Source organism: Castanea sativa, chromosome 10, assembly GCF_040712315.1.
Source record: "Castanea sativa cultivar Marrone di Chiusa Pesio chromosome 10, ASM4071231v1".
In the NCBI taxonomy this organism is placed as follows: Eukaryota; Viridiplantae; Streptophyta; class Magnoliopsida; order Fagales; family Fagaceae; genus Castanea; species Castanea sativa.
In genome coordinates this window covers 24230069-24251419 of record NC_134022.1, presented here as the reverse complement: position 1 = coordinate 24251419, position 21351 = coordinate 24230069, and the positions used below count along the sequence as shown (strand labels likewise).

Below are 21351 nucleotides of genomic sequence, written 5' to 3'. Positions count from 1 at the left end.
TTTTCATTAATTAATCGTTGGTTTGGATACGGATTAATTTTGCTGCGTTTCGCGTTTTCACTTTTTTTTTTTTATTTGCTGCTGCACGTAGGGACAAATTTCACTATTCATGCTATTATTCATGAATAGTAGCTATATATGTTTGACTTTTCAGCCCCTTTTCACGTTTTTTTTTTTTCCTGGAGTTTCAGCTTTTACCCAACAAATTGCACTGTTGAGAATTGTTGAGCATTGTTTATGTATTGTTCACACACTGTTCAAGGGACCCACAATTACTTTATTCAGAAAAAAAAAATATTAAAAGTAGGTCCTATGGTACTATTCACACATTTAAAAATTATTTTGCTACAGTATTTTTAGTTTTCAGATTAAGTTCAGATTCAATTTTCTCTATCTACGACACGATTAACCTTACTATGGTCTATGAGTTGAAAGATCAAACGAACCACTCAACATATCACTCATTCACTTGTCAACCTTCTAGCTTAACCATTTATTCTTTCATTTCTTTTTTTGGTTTTTCACAATATTTCTTTAAAGTTTTCAACCAGAGACTAATTATTGTTCGAGACTAGTGGGCCCAATTTCTTCTTTCCTTTCAATATCACCAAAAGACCTTTATGATAAATTGGTATTCTTTTTCATCTAACGTAATAGTAGAAATTTTTATCTCTAAAAAAAAAGAAGTAATAGTAAAAATTTGAGAGAGAGAGAGAGAGAGAGAGAGAGAGAGAGAGAGTTTGCCTGGATTAGTGTTGTGATTTATATCCATGGGACAATAGTCTAAAAGACTATACGTTCTCGTCCACTTTTCTTAATAATACGTTACAAAATTATAATGGAATCCATATTTATAATGTGGGTTACACACAAACATCAGTAATAATTTAAGAGTAATGTTACAGTCACAAATTATTTTATAATATTTTTACAAAATGTTGATGCTGCCAACTTCTTATTGTTTTTTATTTAGGTCCACCATTAATATCATTTTGTCATTTACCAATAATTACTCACCACATCAGTAGTTTGTAAAATAGTTTTTATTTCTAGCATTATTCATAATTTAAATTTGAATTGCTTATTAGTTGCTTTGATTCCATGGTTTTCTTTAGTAATCAATCCTTTAATTTATTAACAAGTCCCATGATTATTAAGGATTCTTTGGTGTAATAGCTTGCTAAGTTGCTAGGAGGCTTGTAAGAGCTAAAGCACTAACTTTCTATTGGTGTATTCTTTACAACTATTTTATTAGCACTAATGTTTAGGGGTGTTTGAATTTTACTCTCTAAAATTTTAGATTTTTTGGATTTTACACCCTAAAGTTTCAGAATTTGGGGATGTAAAATCCAAATACTCCTAAATTTTAGGGGGTAAAATCTAAATTCTGAAACATCAGGATGTAAAATCCAAACACTGTTAAACTTCAGGGGGTAAATTCCAAATTTTAAAACTTTAAGGTGTAAAATCTAAACACCTCCAAACTTTAGGGGTGTAATTTGCAATTTACCCTTATTTTTAATGCTTCAATTGTTATGTTTCTTGCTGATTTAACTATCTCAAAAAAAAATTTATTTTGTATAATTATTTGATTTAACATAAACTTTAGGCACATTAAACACTTGAAAATCCTTAATAATTATTCATTAGATTTTTCTTGTCTAAAATCTATTAAATCATAAAACTAGTTTTACAAAACTAATCCTATTATTTTTATTACTAATTAATTTGACTAAGATCATCCTAAGTATGAATTTTTGTTGATTTATAAAATATAATTGTTATAACTCTTATTAGATGTGTTGTGTGTGAATCCCTTAATTGTCACACCCTAAACCTAGTTAGAATTGAAGAGCATGAGGCAACAAACTATCTCACCTATCTTCTTAAACCAAATAAACTCTATGAAAATTAATTCAACAAACTATTTCACATATTAGAAAGGGCATTGCTTAGGAATAAATTCAATATTTTCATTCTTTTGGGAGAATTCGCGATTTTTTTGGATGTTAACCCATATTTTTCCCAAAAATCCATCTTGAATAATTAAGAAACTCCTTAAAACCCAAGACCTACTCGGTTCACGAGACTTGCAATCTTAGCCCAAGAAATGAAGCCCTTTTTGGATGATTCAAATCATATCTTTACCATATAAAACTGCATGAAGAACCACCACGATTGGTACTTAATCCTCTAGCTCAATTGTCAATTTGATGTCACGGAAGCCTGAAGAAAGCACATACGATACTCTCTTTGATGGACAGAAATTAAACTGTTAGTTTCTAGGTAGTAAACCACTAATCCATGAGGGGTTTCTTTAATCCATAAGATGATAAAACTGGAATCTACTAGAGAAAAAATTGGCAAAAAGTCTGTGTTTATTGATAATAGTCTAATCTACCTTTGATGGCCACAAAACATATAAATACTGAGAAAAACATCTAAAACCTTAATTTACATTAATTACGCGATTAGGTGACAAAAATACCAAAATTTACCAAAAAAGGCAAAATTAAGTTAAATGCAAAATCATAAACTACTGATCTTAAGGGTCGTCCCAAAACAAGCAGGACCTTATTCTGACATTTGAGCAAAAAGTTATTAAGGAAACAAAAATGACTGTAAATGGCAAAATCGCAATTTTTGGGACTTAAATGAAAGAATTTTCCATTTTTAGGAGTACCTTGTGGCAAAACAACATCTATTACTCAGAAGGCCATTTCGCTTTAACTTGCCAAATTTCATGTGATTCTGACTTCAAGGCCCATGATTTCTACTAGTGTCTTTTTGCCTTGCCCGATGATTTTGAATGCACGTGAGAGTTCATAAAGGCCACGGTAGTCTGTTGTACATCACAACCCGATGGCTAAGAAGCCATCAAGAAACAATGTTGTCAATTAAGTTTGATATGTAGGAAATGTGAACTAGACCCAAGGACTTACTTACGTATTCATTTGATTTCTTCACGTGGTTTGGAGGAAAGAAATTTTTTTTTTTTGAAAAGAAAAGAAAATTTAATTTTAAAATTTGAAATGTTTTTTTCATTGAATGCGTGCAATCTATTGAAATTACTTAAAAAATTATAGGTTGTGATAGGGTATAATTTATAATTCAACCAAAAAGAAAAAAAGAAAAACTTTTTGAAAAAATGTTTTAGGCCAAAGCAAAGCAACCAAGAATAACGTAAAAGAAAAAGTAATGAGAATCGGTCCCCGAACGCACGTGAGAGCCATGTGAGAAAAAAAGAAAAAAATTGACCACAAATGGGCCCTCAATCCAGAAAGCCTGAGATCCATCAAGCAAGAAGTGAATACCCATAAAACAATACAATACCACTACCCATGCACAGAGAAGAGAACCACGATCCCTGACGAAGCTCGAATCACGAAAATCAACAAAAAACTCCATTCCCTCCATCCCTGTCAAAATTCTCCGATTTTGAAGCTTTATCTATAAATCTATACAAGTCTCATCAGATTTTGTGAAAGACTGTTTTGTTGCAGATATACACATAGAAAGAAGCAGCAAATACATATTGCGGCGGCGAAAGGTGAAAACCATTGTGAATGTTGGGCTTGGAAATTGCACAAGTGATGGAGAATCGAACCAAGAAAAGACCTCGCTCCGCGTGGGACATCACACCAGCTCAACCACAGGTCGGTCGGTCGGTCCGTTTGTTTTCTTTCCTTTATTTTTTAATTTTTTTTCCGATCTTGAATCCAAATTAGGGTTAGGGTTAGGGTTAGGGTTTTGATAATCTGACAGTAGGTGGTGGTTTTGAATTTGATTTTAGGTGAAACGGGCAGAGGTGGTGAGTAGTAATGAAGTGATAAGTAGAAGAAGACAAGCGTCGCCGCCGAGAAGGGACGACGATCGTGAAGGCCATTACGTCTTCAATCTCGGCGAGAATCTCACTCCTAGATGTCAGTTTTCCTTTTTTTATTTATTTATTTATGATTTATAATATCTTTTTGTTGGATTGCATGTGAATTTGGGAGTAATTTATAAAGTAATGATCTTTTTAAGCGAGATTTGGAATTGGGAGATTTTTGATATGTTCAAGTAAAATTGATCTGAACTAATTTACATCTTAAATGGGTGTCAATGATTATTAGCTATTGGTTTGAGCATGCTGTGTTGGTTGCATGGTTCAATTTATCATTGGCATATCCAAATTTTTGTTCTCATTGGGCTCAATGCTTGTAACAATTTATTTATCTTTGTTGTTGTTGTTGCCACTTTTTAATTTTTCATGTTGATGTGGCATGAAGTGTGGCTTAAATTTTGCTACAAGCTAGGGTGCTATTTGCACCACAGATCATATTGCACTCGCTATGATAGCTTCTCCTGGTCACGAGCATAAACCCCTCTGCCCATCAGGGGTGAATGCCTTTGGATTACCTGGCAACTGGGTTTTGGTAGGTGGATTCATTTGCGCATAGGTTTTAATGGCTAAAGGTGAGCCAAAAGGGCTCTTCCTTAGAAAGATTCCCTATGTTATCCAAAAAAAATAAAAAAAGAGAGACATTGTCCAGCATTTGTTTCATGGTTTGGTAGGTGCGTTCATTTGCCTGTAGGTTTTAATGGATAAAGGCGAGTCAAAAGGGCTCTTCTTGAGAAAAAAGGTTCCCTACATTATTAAAAAAAAGTCACTGTCCAGTATTTGTTTAAATGGACGCTACTTATATGTATTTGAGATTTTCTAAAACTACTTTTCATTAATGGCTTGCATATTATGCCCTGTATTCCCCTAATTTTGTTCTTTATGCAAGATTTTCCCCTTGCACCTATGTTTGAAATTTGTTGTAAATTTACTTGTTAGTGAATTCGGTGTGTGTTTTCTTTTAGTAATTGAATTATGTAGCATGATTGACTTGGAATTTTTTTTTTCTTCCGCAGATAAGATACTCAGCAAGATGGGTGAAGGTTAGCTGTCAAGTGCCCTGATGTCTACAAGATTTTGTATTTTTTGTCATTCTGCTTGCGTCATTCAGCAGCTTGCTAGTGCTGTAGGCACATTTGGTCGAGTTTTGGAATGTTGGGACCGTCAAACACGAGAGTATGTGGCAATCAAGGTAGTTCGAAGCATACGCAAATACCGCAATGCAGCGATGATTGAGGTTGATGTACTTCAACATCTTGCCAAGAATGATAAAGGCGACTCCCAGTATGTACCTTCTAACTTTCAGCTTATAGAATTACTAGTTCATTTTGTAACATAATCTAACTTTTATGCATCTTAATCTTTTTGCAGTTGCGTTCAAATTCGAAGCTGGTTTGATTATCGCAATCACATATGTATTGTAAGTATTCCTACTACTGTTTTTATTGTCTCATATCCTACACTGTCCTTGTTCTCTTACTGTATACTGTGATAGTTATTTGTCCTGGATTGGATTTTGTAATGCAGTCACTTTTATATGGGTTTTTGATGGATCGACTTCTAGCTCACTATGAGATTAAGTCTCCTATTTTTCTTGGATCAGTGATTCTTTATTTTATTTATTAAAAATGTAGTCTTGCTGTTGTTGCTTTATTAATATGCACCTGTGACTTGTCTTTGGCCTGTTGTGTTTCCATTCTCATGGTTTACATGAATGATTTATATTTATTACAAATGAATAGACTATTTTTGATCAATTGTAATACTGCTGTATCAATTTTTCCATTTGGACTTTATCCATGCAACTAGAAACTAAACCGGAACCTTCCTTTGAATGCATTTTAATGGTGTTATCAGGTGTTTGAGAAGCTTGGACCAAGCTTATTTGATTTTCTAAAGAGAAATAAATACTGCCCATTCCCTGTGGATCTTGTTCGGGAATTTGGACGACAGCTTTTGGAATCTGTTGCATGTGTGTGGATAGTTCATAGCCTTTGGCTTATCTCTCTCATTCTCTTTTTCTTATCATTCCTAACCAATCACTCAAATCTGTATCTTGGCCTTTTTTTTTGTCCAGGGGTGAACAGTTATGATTGTGTCCTTTTTCTTTAACTTGTTTATTTGCTTTATCATATCCGGCAGATATGCATGATTTGCGCTTAATTCATACTGACCTGAAGCCAGAAAATATACTTCTTGTGTCTTCTGACTATGTAAGGCTTCCTGGTTATAAGGTATTTGGCCTCCTATGATTCAAAAATCATACCATTTCATATACGGGTAAAGACTCAGTAATGATATATTAAAAAAAAAAATGTTTGGAATGATACAGAAGGTTTCTTCAGATGAAATGCTATCCAGGTGCTTGCCCAAGTCTAGTGCCATTAAGCTGATTGATTTTGGTAGTGCTGCTTTTGATAATCAGAATCATAGCTCCATTGTTTCAACAAGGCATTACAGAGCCCCTGAGGTTATTTTAGGTAAATAGTTATGGTGTTGGCAAGTGAAAATTTGTTCCTTTCATTTGGTTTACGTGTATTATGATCCGACTCCAACCATAAAACAATTTGTTAGTTGATGAGAGTTTTAAAATCATTTTTAACCAAAGCAACTTATCCTTACATAAAGATAATACATTTGAAAGGAGAATTTCTAGTAAGAATGTTAAACATAACAAAGTAAAGGCATATGCCGCAAGAGTGGAGTTTAGTCATGAAAATTGAATTTTGGGTTCTATGGAATCAGAGTTTGTGTTTCAAAATGTTCAATTAGAACCCTGCAATTACAATTTGCACTGATGTTTTACGTAATGGAATATGCAACAATTCCTTTCAGTTTATGGGCATGAAACCGCTAAATATTGTAATTCCATAACTTAATAGTCTGTAAGATGGTTGACTTCACCCACAGAATGAAGTTTGTTTCATTGAGATGAAGGCTATTGTTATTGTCTGATTTCTCTCATTTAGGTCTGCATGTTTTGTTGTTGGGATTGCTTTCTTCTTTTGTAATGAATTTATTTACTTGTCTACAACAATAAAAGGTCTGCATGTTTTGTGTGTAGTTTGCTCCTATCCTTTCTTTTCTGCAATAACATAGTTGCTCTTGATGAAAAAAAAAAAAAACAATTTCTCATTCTTTTTCTGTCTCTCTGATGGCATTGTATACACATTTTTCAGGTTTAGGATGGAGTTATCCATGTGATTTGTGGAGCGTTGGCTGTATACTTGTTGAACTCTGCTCGGTGAGTTTTATTTATTTATTTTTTTTTTAGTTCTATGAAAGCTTGATTTGGGTATGTATCCAGTGGTAAAACATTCTTAAGATGTGAAATTTTGTCAGGGTGAAGCATTATTTCAGACCCATGAGAATTTAGAGCATTTGGCAATGATGGAGAGGGTGTTCGGACCTCTGCCAGAGCATATGATTCGAAGGGCTGAGTAAGTAGTCAAATTTTATATCACTTGTCTCCTTGATGAATGTTGCATGTACAATTTGACATGTTTTGTACCTACAAGGCCTTTTTGATGATTTATAAATGCATATCCACAAAGGTCCCCTGCGCTGATTTAGAAATAGTTATGTATCAATGCTATTTTGTATCTACAAGGCCTTTTTGATGATTTACAAATGCATTCCCACTAAGGTCCCTTTCACTGACTGAGAAATAGTTTGCATCAGTGCGTTGAAGAATGTAATTTAGATTTTTATGTCATGTATTTACATGTTTTGCTTGCTTTATGGTCATATGTAGCAAAGGTGCTGAAAAATATTTCAGGCGGGGATTGCGACTAAATTGGCCAGAAGGAGCTGTTTCAAGGGAGAGTATTAGAGCTGTCAACAAGCTTGATCGTCTAAAGGTTACTTTTCCTTTTTTTTTTTTTTTTTTTTGAAACCAGTGGGGGTTGGGTTGTGGGATATCATGCAAATTTTTATGGGGTGACGAATAATACTGCTTCATGCAGGATCTGGTATCTCAACATGTAGAGTCCTCAAGATTCTCTCTCACCGATTTGTTGCATGGTTTATTAATGTATGAGCCATCTGAACGACTCACGGCTCGACAGGCTTTGAATCATCCCTTCTTTAATAATCTAACTTCATGAGAAAACGACATCGTGAAAGATAACTTGTAGTGTACAATGCTAGTATAGATACGTGGCTAGATCCCCATCTTCCCCCAAAAAGAGAGGACGATTAATAGCTGATCTGGCCCCGGAAGTCTTTGCTTGTATTTGTACAATTTTGTTTGACTGAATGTGGATTAGGTTTTGTAAATGATTTTCTTTTTCCTAGTTAGAATCAATGTTGGTGATATTAAATAACCATTGATGGCAAATGGCTTGGAGACATTTACGTGCCCAACTGGTCATAGATCGTAGGCAAACCCTATCCATACCTTAATTAGGGATGCCTATCTATCTAATCGTTTGTTTTTATAAGTTATTGATTAGTGCTTCACTATGAGTCTATAATAATAATATTGTTAAGAGCATCTACATCAGCTCGTTTAAATTTTTTGTCTATTTTACACGAAAAAACCTACTTTTAAGGTTTTACAGATTTACTTATACAAAACACCCAAATCAGTCTATCTATCTTACCACCTCTATTAATTAAATAATCAATTTCCTCACTTTTTTTATTAATTCTCTCAACTACTTATACGCTTGCCTCTTCATTTCTTCTCTTCATTTCTGATTAATTTCTCTCCTTCTCTTCATTTCTCTCTCTCTCTCTCTCTCTCTCTCTCTCTCTCTCCTTCTCTTCATTTCTGATTCGCTCTCTCTCTCTCTCTCTCTACCTAGATCAACGCTCCGAGCACGATCTGAGCTTCGATCCAGTCACTCCGAGCACGATCCGAGCTCCGATCCAGTGCTTCGAGCACGATCCGAGCTCCGATCCAGTCGCTCTGAGCACGATCCGAGCTCCGATTCAGTCGTTCCGAGCACGATCCGATCTTCGATCCACTCTGATCCAGTCGCTCTGAGCACCGATCCACTCTGATACGCTCTGATCCAGTCGCTCCGAGCACTGATCCGAGTTCCGATCCACTCTGATCCAAGCTTCGACCGCTTCGATCTGTATTTGTGTATCTATTTTTTTTTTTTTGAGCAAGTTTCTATGTTGATTTTCTATGTGGATGTGTTTGTGTGTGGGTGTGTTTGTGGGCATCTGAGGAAAAAGAAGAGGATGAGGAGTTGAGTTTTAGCTGGGTTGGTTGAGAACGGAAAGGAGAGAAAAAAAAGGAGCGAATGGAAATGATAAAATAATGGTATAAACGAGCTACAGTAACCGTGTTAATTTACACGGTTACTGTAGCTCGGGGATGGGTTTACAAAATTTTAGACATTTTTAAACCCATTGATGTGGGTGTTTTTTGGCTCAAAATGTGTAAAATTGGTAGTTATGTTTATTTTAAAAACTTTTACATCCACTGATGTGGATGCTCTAAGAGTTCATTCTAAATCACCCAATCTTTTGTGGAAGAGGTTGGTTAAAAAAGTGGCATATCAAGGAGTCTCAATTCGGGAAAGTGGTTAGTTACAAAAGTTGCATATCAAGGAGTGTATGATCCACGTTCGTTCAATATTTCTTAGGTGACAAGAAAAAGTAATTCATTCCTTTTGTTTGCGTAATTTATTACTTTTAGATATATCATACTTTTCTTGATTAGTATTAAGACTTATTATACTTAGAAACACTTATCCGATCTTTGGTTTTATAATTGCAGAGGGGAAATTTGATATGGCATTAAGCTACAAGGCTCTTAACCAATTTATCTATATTTGAGTGCATTTCAATCATTTATTATTTTTATTTATTTTCATTATATTCTTTCAATAAATCTTAAAATAGTTTAAAAATTGAAACCGTGGCTGTAAAGCTTAGTTTTCATAATTTAAAAAAAAAAAAAAAGTTCATCCTGGGAAGCCAAATAGCACCCATTTTGAAATATTAGCACGTTTTGGAAATACCAAAATTGAGTTCTAATTAAATGCGGTTGAGATCACGGTGTTATCATTAATTGCATTCTTCCTTCCAAGTTTTAGCCAAAAAAAATTTTGAACTAATGTTTGAGAGTAGTGTCCTACAAAGAGTAAAGTAAAATAGTCTTGAAAAGACAGAGTAGTGTCTCCACTTTATCACATAAATGTTTTTTCAAAATAAATAAAAGCTACCTATAGTCGGTAAATTAAGTCTGTTTGACATTAACTTTTAGTTTTTATGTACAATTTTTTTAAACTTCACTTTTTTTTTCCCCGTATTTTCTCATATTAATTTTTTTTTTCAAAGTACAAGTATATTTAGCACATTTTCAGTAAAAAGTTTTCACTAAAAAGTTAAATAAGCTGTACTCAAACATACACTAAGTTTCCCATATGAATTGATTCTTAAAAAAAAAAAAAAAATTCTCTCAATTAAATTCAAACACTTTGTTGAGTAACTTGATGTAAATACTATATTATTTCCCTTATTTATGAGGACTATATCTTAGTTTTACCCAAAAAAAAAAAAAATTGAAACTACATCTATATCTAATCTAATACTATATATAAAAGTAGAAGTCTTTTTCTGCAATTAAAGCGGTGCTGCCACGAAAGGAAAAAAGACGACTTTAAAATCTGCCACGTTTACCATTAAAAAACTAATAATTATATTGTTTTGGTATGTTAAAACATGAGGTTTTTTTTTTTTTCTTCAAAATAACATTGATTTTCAAATAATTTCATTAGTTAGTACGTTTTCAAAACTATTTAGGAAACTAACTGTAAGAATGAGAATCCCTTATCCAATTTAAATGGGCAAGCAAGGTTATTTCCGAGGATACACCTCGGACCTCGAGGACGAACATTAGCTGTATGAGGCGCATGAAATTAAAACATCACAAAGGGAAGCAAACTTGGCACAAAATATGAGATGGGTGAAGGAAGAAGGGTGTAGAAGCCATCCCCTCCGCATTAAATGCAAGACAACCACATCCCTGACCGCATTAATGAGGAAATGATCGTGAACAGTGATGACACAACTAAGATTGCAGAGTAAAAGCTTACTAGTATGTTCCGAATGAGACAGAAGTCCTAGGAATGTAATCTCAGTCTTCCAAGTGTAGGATTATGATGATTTGTGTTTAAATATAAAAGAAAAATTAGGATCCATATGGAGGGGGGGGGGAGGGGAAGAAGGAGAGGGGGACTTTGTACTGAGAAACAGAAGTATTTGTATAAGTGAGAAAGAAACATTCATATATATAAAAGAAGAATTCCTTGGGCTAGACCGAGGAGCCTCTTTTCTTCATAATTTGTTGCCCTAGTCATTTCATTTGCATCTTATCTCATTGTGATTAAATTTAACTTACTAAGTGATTAATATCCAACTCATTCTCTAACAAATCTATTGTGGTGGGCTTATTGGGTCACTGTTTGAGTCATTTTTGGGCCGTGAGTCTAGTTGCGCCCTTACACTAATTGAAATCAAGTCCGTAAAAATCGATTTCCTTTAAATTGAAATTTCAGTACTCTCTCATCAAGCTTCTTCTCTAACAATCAAACATTGCACCACAAAGAAACAACATAGTCTGATCCAAGCAAACCCAGAGAGACCTATAATGAAATCAACAAACCCACCTGATCAATTTTGTGATTGCGGCTCGGATGTTGACTCGGAACTCAGAGTCGAACTTGGCGGGCCTTGGTGGTATTGTGTTTGGAACAGCGTGGTGGTTCATCTAAGCCGCCGTGGTGCTTCCTTGTCCTCTTCACTGGAGCTCGATTTCTCAGGCATGCTCTCTCTTTGTCTCTCACTCTGTCAAGAAACGAGTTTGATCTCTGTCAACAAACCCAACGCCACCACCTCACCTTTGCTGTCGCCACCTGGGTCTCTAGTTTGGGTTTCTAGTTGTGGGTGAGAGACAGAGAAATCGAGTTTGCAATGCTCAAATTTCAATTTAAATGAAATCGAGTTCAGTGAACTCGATTTAGAACTCTCAAAAATCGAGTCTCTTGCACTCGAGATGTTAGTTTCCTAAATAGTTTTGAAAAGTTGCTAACTAAAAAAATTGTTTGAAAATTAATGTTATTTTGAAAAAAATCCATTAGAACACCATTCAGCAGTTTCTCAATATAAAAACAGATTTTTTTTTTAAAATAACTATAAAATCCAAACTATATTATTAGTTAGCCAAGATTTGAAATTATTTTGGTATCTAACAAATCGAGTGTAACAAACTCGATTTTGGATTGCTAAATCGAGTACAATAAACTTGATTTCTACTGACATGGAACACAAAATTCCACGTAGACATAGAACTCAAGTCAGACGGACTCGAGTTCTGTCATCTAGAAATCAAGTCCTATGGACTCGATTTAGTTTTGCTTTAAATCAAATATAAAACCCAAAACAAATCAAAGTAGCAGAAAATGAGCGTGATCGACATCTTGACCCTAGATGTGATCTGCAAGAAGGATCTCAAAGTCGCTGGCAACGACGCCTTGGCTCGCCTCTACGCTGCCGACCTTAAATCTGCTCTTCAGGTCCCTTCCATATCTCTCTCTCTCTAGATTTTCCTTGCTCTGTTGACTTGGACTGTTTGGTTACTAAGAAAATATTGAGGAAAAAGAATGTAATTCAGTGGGAAAATCACATGAACTTAGTTGTGTAGTTGAATTCACTCTTAGTTGGGTTGAGATTTTTGGTGCAAAGAATTAGGGTTTATAAATTGTGCAAAATTTTTGATCAAATTGAGAGTGATTTGATGTGCAAAAAGCGGAGTCTGTCATCGGCAGTTGCGATGAATGTGGAAGTTCGTCAAACCAAAGCTAGATTGCTAGAGGAGGTTCCTAAGTTGTAGAGTGGAGTGTGGGTTTGATTTGTTTTGGGTTTTGTATATATGGGTTTTTGGGGCTTGGAAGAACAAGAAAGTTCGTGTGGTTCTTGGAGAAAAAAGAAGCAAAACTAAATCGAGTCCTTAGGACTCGATTTCTATATGACAGGTTCGGTGCCTACGTGGACCAAGTGTCCACCTTAGCTCAAAATCGAGTGCAATATACTCAATTTATAAGTTCAAAATTGAGTCCTTTGGACTCGATTTGTTAGATAACAAAATAGTTTCAAACCTTGGCTAACTAATAATATAATTTGGATTTTATAGTTATTTTTTTAAAAATCCTATAAAAACAATCTAACCGGTTAAAATACAATATCAAAAGGCTTGAGATACATACATATATATATAGAAAGACACAAAGTTTGTGAGGCTCCAAAAGAGAAATATCTACTGCAGTTCATCACAATCAATTTTCGTGCAAGCACACAGAGATACAATCCATAAGGTGCACACATGAATGAATTGAGATTGAGGAGGAGAGATGTAAGTGCCATCAAGACCACCGGTAAAATTTTTTTTCTTTGATTTCAGTATAAAATATGATGGGTAATTTAGTTGGAATGATTTATTTTTTTGTACAAGGTAATTTGGTTGGAATGATTTATAATTAGGTATTTGGGTTGCATTAGGTTTTGATATGATTTTAAAGGTTTCTCTCAAAATTTGTCCTTTTCGATTTAATGTACAATAAGCTTATTAAATTCTATTTGCCTTTGTTATTTTTTATAGATTTTGAAAAAAGTTTTGGTTTTTCACTGCAAAGAAACGGAATGCTTACTTACTAGGTTGCCCATGATTTTTTTTTTTTTTTTTTGTGGAGGAAAATTGCCCATACCCCAAAAAAAAGATATAAAATTTGCTGGGTATTGTTGTGTTTTGGTATATGAATGAAATAACTAATTATTGAATATAAATTTTGAATTTTTTTTTACATATTCTGGAATATTTCATAAAACCCAATTTTTGGGTATTCAAATGCTATTTGGGAAAAATAGAAAATATTCTGTTCCTCTTAATATGTCTCAAGTAAAGAAAACATTGCAAATCCTCTTAATGTGTTTTAACTTTTAATGTGTTTGGAAAAAAATTGAATTGAGATTGATGTATTCTCTTAGAGACAGCCTTTAAATTCGCCATTATCAGGGAAGTTTGCAGATTGTACATTTGTGTTTTAATGTGTTTAAAAAAAATGAATTGATGCACTCTGTTGGACTTAGAAATGGCAAGGTTTCACAACAGTAGTCAATAGTAGTAGTGCTCTATAATGTTAACATAGTCATAAGAGATATTAATGGATTAAACTGCATGATAACTAACTATCTATTTGAGTTTATCTAATGACCATAATTCCACAGTTTAACTATATTATTTTTCATCCATGGTACTTTGAGGTTGCATTTGGTTGAATGTAAAATATTTTCTTAGTGTAAAATATTTTCGGGTGAAAATATTTTCAGGAAAGGAAAATATTTTCAAGTGTTTGGTTGCATTATGAAAATTGTTTTAGAAAATATTTTCACGTGTTTGGTTGCATTCTGAAAATGCTATTTTTCTACTAGTTTCTTACATTTTCTCAGCTTCCAAACAAATTTTATAATAGAAAATTTTAATATATAAACTTAAAAAAACAAGAATCAAAACAAACCCATTCCTTAAACTCAAACAATTCAGTCAAACTGAGAGAGGGAGGAAGAGAGAGTGATAAAAAATTGAGGGAAAGAGACAGGTAGATCAAGAAAGAGAAAGATTGGTCATGGGTGGGTCATGGGCGATGATCTCGATGGTAGGATCTTGACAACGTGATCTTGGTGTGATCTCGAAGGTGAGGTTGAGTGAGAGAAGAGAAGAAAAGGGAGATGGGTTTGAAGGGATGTGGATCGGGTATTGTAGAGAGTGGGTTTGAGAGAAGTGTTTTGCCGGCGACGTGAGAACGACGGATTGGAGATGTTGGAGGTGAGATGGGCTTTGTCGGCGTGAGGGAGTGTTTTGCCTTGGTGGATTGGGTACATTTGAAGTTCGAAGTAGGCGAAGGTGAGGTTGAGTGAGAGAAGAGAAGAGAACGGCGGCGCTGCTCATCGGAGTGTGGGTGGACCTCAGACCGGCGTTTGCGTGTGGGGTGGAGTAGCCTCTCTCTCTTATTGGTGCGTGGGGTGGAGCTGAGGTTGGGGTGGTGGTGCGATCTATGATTTGGGGTGGAGCATCTACTCGCTCTTCTGGCTTTTTCTCTCTCTCTCTCTCTCTCTCTCTCTCTCTCTCTCTCTCTCTCTCTCTCTCTCTCTTCGGGTGTTGAGTCCAGAAATCATTTGAAGGTAAAAGAGAAGTGTAAATGATTTTCCGGGTCAAAGGGTTTATTTTATGGTCAAAGTTTAAGATTTTCTGTTTGACCAAGTTTTCCATGCGCAACCAAACACACAGCAAAGTGTAAAATATTTTCCTGAATCCATTTTCAGTCGAAACAAACGCGACCTGAATTTCGAGTTTTAAGATATCACATGCATCATCTGAGCCTCTATTATTTCTCATTTGCACTGTTCACTTTGATGTAGTTTCCAAAATTACTTCATCAAATGTACTCTCTGCATTTTTAAAAACATAAAAGCATGTTTGATGTGTTTTTCACAAATCAGATTATTCCATCTCCTATGAGGGAAAAATTATGGATAATGCCAAGATTGCTTCGGGTTAAACTTTGCCTTTTCTTTTGTTTTTTGTTGTTTACTGTTGCTACACACACACACACACACACACACACACACACACACACAATTTCTTTTAACTTAGATCATGTTTCAATGATGTTATAATGTTAGAGAATGAGGGTGGTCATATTTGATAATTAAAGAAAACATTGCAAATGCTTCATTTGCATTTGATTTTTTGTTTCCTTTTAAAACTAATTATTTTTGTTAATATTTTATGTGATTTTGTGTTTATATAATTTTATTTTCATGGTTGATTGTATATGAAATTGAGGGTATTTGTTGAGGAATAGGAAAATATTTTGTGATATTTGTTTGAAGTCAATAAAGATTTTGTTTTTTAAGATTGATTTATAATTAGTTTTATTAATAATTCACCAAACAAATAGATTTGTTACAAATCTGGAAAATTAATTAGTGAAATAGAATAAAAAATTTATATAAGATTTCTTATTATTTGCCATAAAAATAAAGATGTTGGATTAATATTGCTTTTTGATGTGAAAGGGTGAATGTTCTGAAGCTATGAATGACGTGTGTATGGTGATAAGGGCAGAAAAAATATGAAAATTCGTGGGTTTGGTATTTGGTTTTTTAATAACATGTTCTGGGGATTATCAAAATTGGATGAATGTCGAGAAGATTTTAGATTTAGAAATCCACCTTTGAAATGTAAATTTATGTTGTTCAGTTTTAGTTCAAGGTTTTATTATATATAGCTGAATATGCATTTGGCAGTCAAACAAATTCATTGAGAAATTGAATTAATTATTGATTTTCGTTGTTTTCAAGTAGAGTAGTGCAGAACACCGAGCTACAGTGAATGCAAATTGCTCTTTAACACCAATAATTTTCACTCTAATGCTCCACAAGTTTATAAATATCTTCATTTCTGTTTTAACTTTGTATACAGTGACGGATGCAAGAATATTTTTTAGGGTGGTCACTATGAATATTAAATTATACAAAATTTAATAAAGAGAACTTAAATATATTAATGTCACAAAAAAACACGAAAATACATGAAGTATTACAATTTTGTCTACTAACAAAGAGAAAAAGAAAAAAATGGACTGATAAGAGATAAAGTGAGAACTAAAAATGCTAAGACGAAAATAATAAGGTAAGAAAATTGAGGTGATAATAGAGAAGAGAAAAAAAAAAAAAGGATGATATTTGCTACAATTGCAAGTTGAGCAGCCAAGGAGAACAAAATTATTGTGATTGTAAAGTCAAAAAAAGCATAACTGCCGATATTGCCAATGAAAACTCATGACTATAATATTTTTCTTGAGTAATTTTTTCAAGAAAAAAAAAGAAATTATGGATTATTTTTAGGGTTGAAAGAGTTACAAATTTGAATGATTATATTATTTTTCTTTTTGAATCGGCTTTTTGTGAAATAATTTTTTCACTTGTTGTTTGGTCTAGTTATGTTTTTGTTTGGGTTATTCATAATAATTTTTGGAGTAATGCTACATTTATACATTTTAAAGCAAATCTTATATAACAATTTGTTATTAATGGGTTAAAATGTGATGTTAACATGTGCACCAATTAGATTTAGTAACTGTTTTCTACTTATCATATAAGATTTATTGTGAAATTATTATAAAAATGTTATAAATATAGCATTATTTTTTTTATTGAACTAAAATTATTGTAATTCTCAAGTCAAGGTGGTTGATATTTTTATCTGGGTGGTCTATTTATTTATTTATTTGCAAGTATATAATACATTTTTTTTGGCAAGTCAAGGTGGTCTAGTAACCACCCTGAGTCATACATAGAGCTGCCCTGTTTGTATATCTTGTACTAAAAGTGTGTCAAAGAGTGTCACCTCTTACATAACTCAATTGGCTCTTGTTATGATTTTTTTGGTTAATTTCATCTATAGATAAAAGAGAGTGTTTGAAGTATTTGATTATAGGGAATTTTCTCACATAGGGGATTTATGCTTAAAAAATATTTATATATACATAAATTTTTTTAAAAAAAGTTAATTCTCATAAGTGAAAAACTTATTTTATATATCTAGATTAAATCAGGAAAAAAACTCACTATTAATTGATTTATTTATTTATTTCAATCTTTACTCCTAAGCTATTTGTGAATCAATTTGTTCAAATGGCAGATTTGAAGCCATAAGAGCGATTTCTTGATCTTAATTATATATTTTTTTGTTGCTAAACTTGATCTTAATTATACTTATTCATTACATTAACACACTTATTATGCAACTGAAATTATGGTGTGCTTATCAAAAAAAAAAAAAATTATGGTGTGCATAAATTAGAGATTACTGAATTTTTGTGCCTTAAAGAAAAAATAAAAGATTCCGAGGACAAAAATTTCTTAAAACAATACAAATGGGAGTACAAAGTTCAACAACTTGCCGACACTCGATTTTGGCTTCAATTATTAATAATTTCGTGGCTCATGCCTCTCCCAAACTCCCAATACCATTCCTTTATTTAATATTTATCATTTCCTACTTCAGCTCTCGAGTGTCTTCAATCACACAAAAAATATCAACGACATTTACAGTCCTCAGTTCGCTTTTACTCTCTCTAGTCTCTGATGGAGCAGTCAACACGGTCCAACTCCCCTGACCTTGTCCTTCTCTTCTTCTTCTTCCTCTCCTTCTGTAACATCCCAACTTTATTATCATTACCCTCTTCTTCTTCTTCTTCAACCTCTGCTTTTCCCAATGAAGCTCTCCCCACTAAATCAGGCTATCTCCCTGTCAATCCTACCACTGGTTCCGCCATTTTCTACACTTTCTATGAAGCCCAGGAACCCATTTCGACTCTCTCCCAAACCCCACTTCTCATTTGGCTCCAAGGTGGCCCTGGCTGCTCCTCCATGACCGGTAACTTCTTTGAACTTGGACCCTGGCGTGTCAATTTTCGCAAGGCCAAGTCTGACCCCCTTGTTCTTGGAACCGCTTATTCGGCCTTCTTTTCCTCGATAATCCGATTGGAACTGGGTTTAGTATTGCTTCTACACCCGAAGAAATCCCAAGAGATCAATATACTGTTGCCACGCATCTTTTTGCTGCAATCACTTCGTTTATTGAACTAGACCCATCGTTTAAGTTTCGTCCAATATATATTACGGGTGAGAGCTATGCAGGTAAGTATGTTCCAGCGATTGGATACTATATTTTGAAGAAAAATGCAGACTTGGCCGTGTCTGAGCAGGTGAACTTAGCAGGTGTTGCTATTGGAAATGGTTTGACTGACCCGATCACTCAGGTGGCAACTCATGCTGTGAATGCTTACTTTTCGGGTTTGATCAATGAAAGGCAAAAGAGTGAATTGGAGAAAGCTCAATGGGAGGCAGTTGGGCTGACCAAATCGAAGAATTGGAGTGAGGCCACAAATGCTAGAAATAAGGTCTTGCAATTGTTGCAAAACATGACAGGGTTGGCCACATTGTATGATTTTACAAGGAAAGTTCCTTACAATTCTGACTTGGTTACTGATTTTTTGCAAAACAATGAGGTGAAAAAGGCCTTAGGAGCGAATGAATCGATTGTATTTGAGGAATGTAGTGATGCAGTGGGAGATGCATTGCATGATGATGTGATGAAGAGTGTAAAATATATGGTGGAGTTTTTGGTGAAGAAGAGCAAGGTTTTGTTGTATCAAGGGCATTTTGATTTGAGAGATGGTGTGGTTTCAACTGAGACTTGGGTGAAGACAATGGATTGGGAGGGAGTTGGGAATTTGCAATGGCAGAGAGGAAGGTTTGGAAGATAAATAAAGCGCTTGCTGGGTTTGTGCAGAAATGGGGGAGTTTGAGTCAAGTTGTGGTTTTGGGGGCTGGGCATTTTGTGCCTACTGACCAGTCATTAAGTTCACAGGCAATGATAGAAGACTGGGTTCTGGAGAGGGGCTTATTTGGCCATCCACAAGAGGAGGATTTGTCATCAAATTTCCAGGGTGCATTGCAAAATTTGTTCCACTTATTCTCTTGTTGTTGTACTTGTATCAATTAGTAACTCAAATCATGGGCGAGCTTAAAATGGGATGTTAAGAACATTGCAATTTGCATCATTGAATAAATGATCTACTTCGATTTGTCAGATTTTATATTTGATGATTGCATACCAATTGGTGGAACTGCACTTTTCTACAGATTGTTTTCCCCCCTATTGGGTCTTTTGGAAGGAGAGATCTGAATCTGCAATATCAACATATCATATTTAAAAGATTTTGATAATCCCCATTTTTGGATAAAAAATTGCCTTTAATTAGTGCGGTAAATGAATCAAGTCGTTCATAAACAATTCAGGCTTAACTAGATAAAAAACTCATTTATGTTTGTTTGTTTATAAACAAGTAAAACTCAAGTTTTAGTTTTAGGCATGTTTAATAAACGAGCCGAGCCCAAGTAAAAAATATTATTCGTGAACAAGCTTGTGAACATCAAGGCTCGATACAAAAGTAACAAAACAAGTTGAGTCTAGCTTATTTATGAGTTTGATAATAAAATTGATATAAGCTTGATAAGCAAACTCATATCCTTCCAAGACTTTAATTAATTATAAGTTAAGACCACACATCTAAACCAAATAGGTTAGATAATAAACTTGATATAAGCTTAATAATATACTTGTGTTGGATCTCAAGCTCAAAAATATTTTACAATTTCTTCTCTTTTCTCACTCCTGACACTTATCGGCTTCTGCTCTGTTAACTTTCTCAATTCTTCCTCTCTCCATCTCTCAACTCTCTCACTCACAAGTCACAAGGCCACAACCCTCTCATCTCCACCCATCTCACACCGTTGCCTACCCATTGACCTACCCCAAGCACCATCATCGGCACTACCAACCTCATCATGTCTCTTTTGCACAAATCCTTCTTCTCTTCTCTTGCACCGTCTTGGATCTAATGACGATCTTAAGTTTTTGGTGGCTACTCGATCTTGCCTCTGTTGGGCTTAGGTTTTCAGATTATGTTCTTTGTTTCTTGGGTTTTCAATCTGAGTTCATGGAGGTTTTTCTTGGTTGACGGTGGTTGTCTTTTGGCCGGTTTTTTCGATCTTCTTCTTCTTTTTTTTTTTTTTTTTTTTTTTTCCCTATCTAGATTTTTGGTTGATGGTAGTTGTCATTTGAGTGGTCAGTGGTGGTTTGTTGGTTGGTGGTGTTTTGGTGGCTGTTTTTCCTTCCGATGTGGAGTTTTTTGGGGGAGGGGGTGGGTGGTGGTGGTCTGTGCACTAGTTTTTCTTTGTTGAAGGGTTGTACACACTGCATAGGTTTGTGCACCAATTTTTGTTGTTGTTGTTGTTGTTGTTGAAGGCCTATGCACACTGCATAGGTTTGTTTACCATTTTTTTTTCTTTGCTAAAGGTTTGTGCACTAGCTGAGTTTTGAGAAGTATGAAAAAAAAAAATTTACAGTGAAACATACAATTAAAAAATGATTTTCACTGTATTTTCATGTTGACAGTCAAACACGGTAAAATGAAAATATTCTACAGAAAATATTTTACATGTAAAATATTTTACATTTGCAAATATTTTACTTCGAAACAAACGGAACGTTAATTTTCAATAAGAAGAATAAAGTTCTCACCATTCTAGCTAGCCTTGCACTTGCAAGTTGTAAATCTCCAATCAATAAGACAGAGGAAGTCTCGTTCTTTGCCCTCTAAAATTCTTGAGCAAATTCATTTGTTTGGGGAAAATTAAACCGAGGTTATTCGTCCAACTAGTAAACAAAAGGAAGTTTTTTATTGGCATCAAATTGAGGAGAATTAAAATGTGAACCATAGACTCTCCTCGAACACTATTCAATCTCAACTAACTGCTCAGTGATTCTTCTACTTTTCTGTTTTGGCCTCCATCCACAATAATATTAATCTACTATATGA

At 34.3% G+C, this 21351-nt stretch overlaps 1 protein-coding gene and 1 pseudogene across 3 annotated transcripts; both read left to right on the top strand.

The window, feature by feature from the left end:
• Positions 1-3347: 3347 nt before the first annotated feature.
• Positions 3348-8400, top strand: LOC142613853 (serine/threonine-protein kinase AFC3). Of its 3 annotated transcripts, none has more exons than XM_075786366.1 (12): positions 3348-3656; positions 3794-3923; positions 4900-4926; positions 5014-5167; positions 5255-5303; positions 5741-5855; positions 6026-6117; positions 6216-6363; positions 7063-7127; positions 7226-7323; positions 7638-7743; positions 7849-8400. In XM_075786366.1, exons 1-12 carry the CDS (start codon positions 3567-3569, stop codon positions 7987-7989), a joined length of 1215 nt encoding a protein of 404 aa, XP_075642481.1. In that variant the 5' UTR covers positions 3348-3566; the 3' UTR covers positions 7990-8400. The 3 variants fall into 3 exon arrangements, with proteins under 3 accessions (XP_075642481.1, XP_075642480.1, XP_075642482.1); XM_075786365.1 differs by having other exon boundaries at positions 3427-3656; positions 6219-6363; positions 7849-8220; XM_075786367.1 differs by lacking the exons at positions 3348-3656; positions 3794-3923; positions 4900-4926; positions 5741-5855 and having other exon boundaries at positions 5068-5167.
• Positions 8401-17972: 9572 nt separating this feature from the next.
• LOC142612784 (serine carboxypeptidase-like 50) lies at positions 17973-19561 on the top strand (annotated as a pseudogene).
• The last annotated feature ends 1790 nt before the right edge of the window (positions 19562-21351 follow it).

Coding starts and splice junctions, on each gene's coding strand:
- LOC142613853 (XM_075786366.1), top strand. CDS start 3,567: ATGTTGGGCTTGGAAATTGCACAAGTGATGGAGAATCGAACCAAGAAA. Junction 5,856..6,025: donor GCTTTTGGAATCTGTTGCAT/GTGTGTGGATAG, acceptor CATATCCGGCAG/ATATGCATGATTTGCGCTTA. Junction 6,118..6,215: donor TAAGGCTTCCTGGTTATAAG/GTATTTGGCCTC, acceptor GGAATGATACAG/AAGGTTTCTTCAGATGAAAT.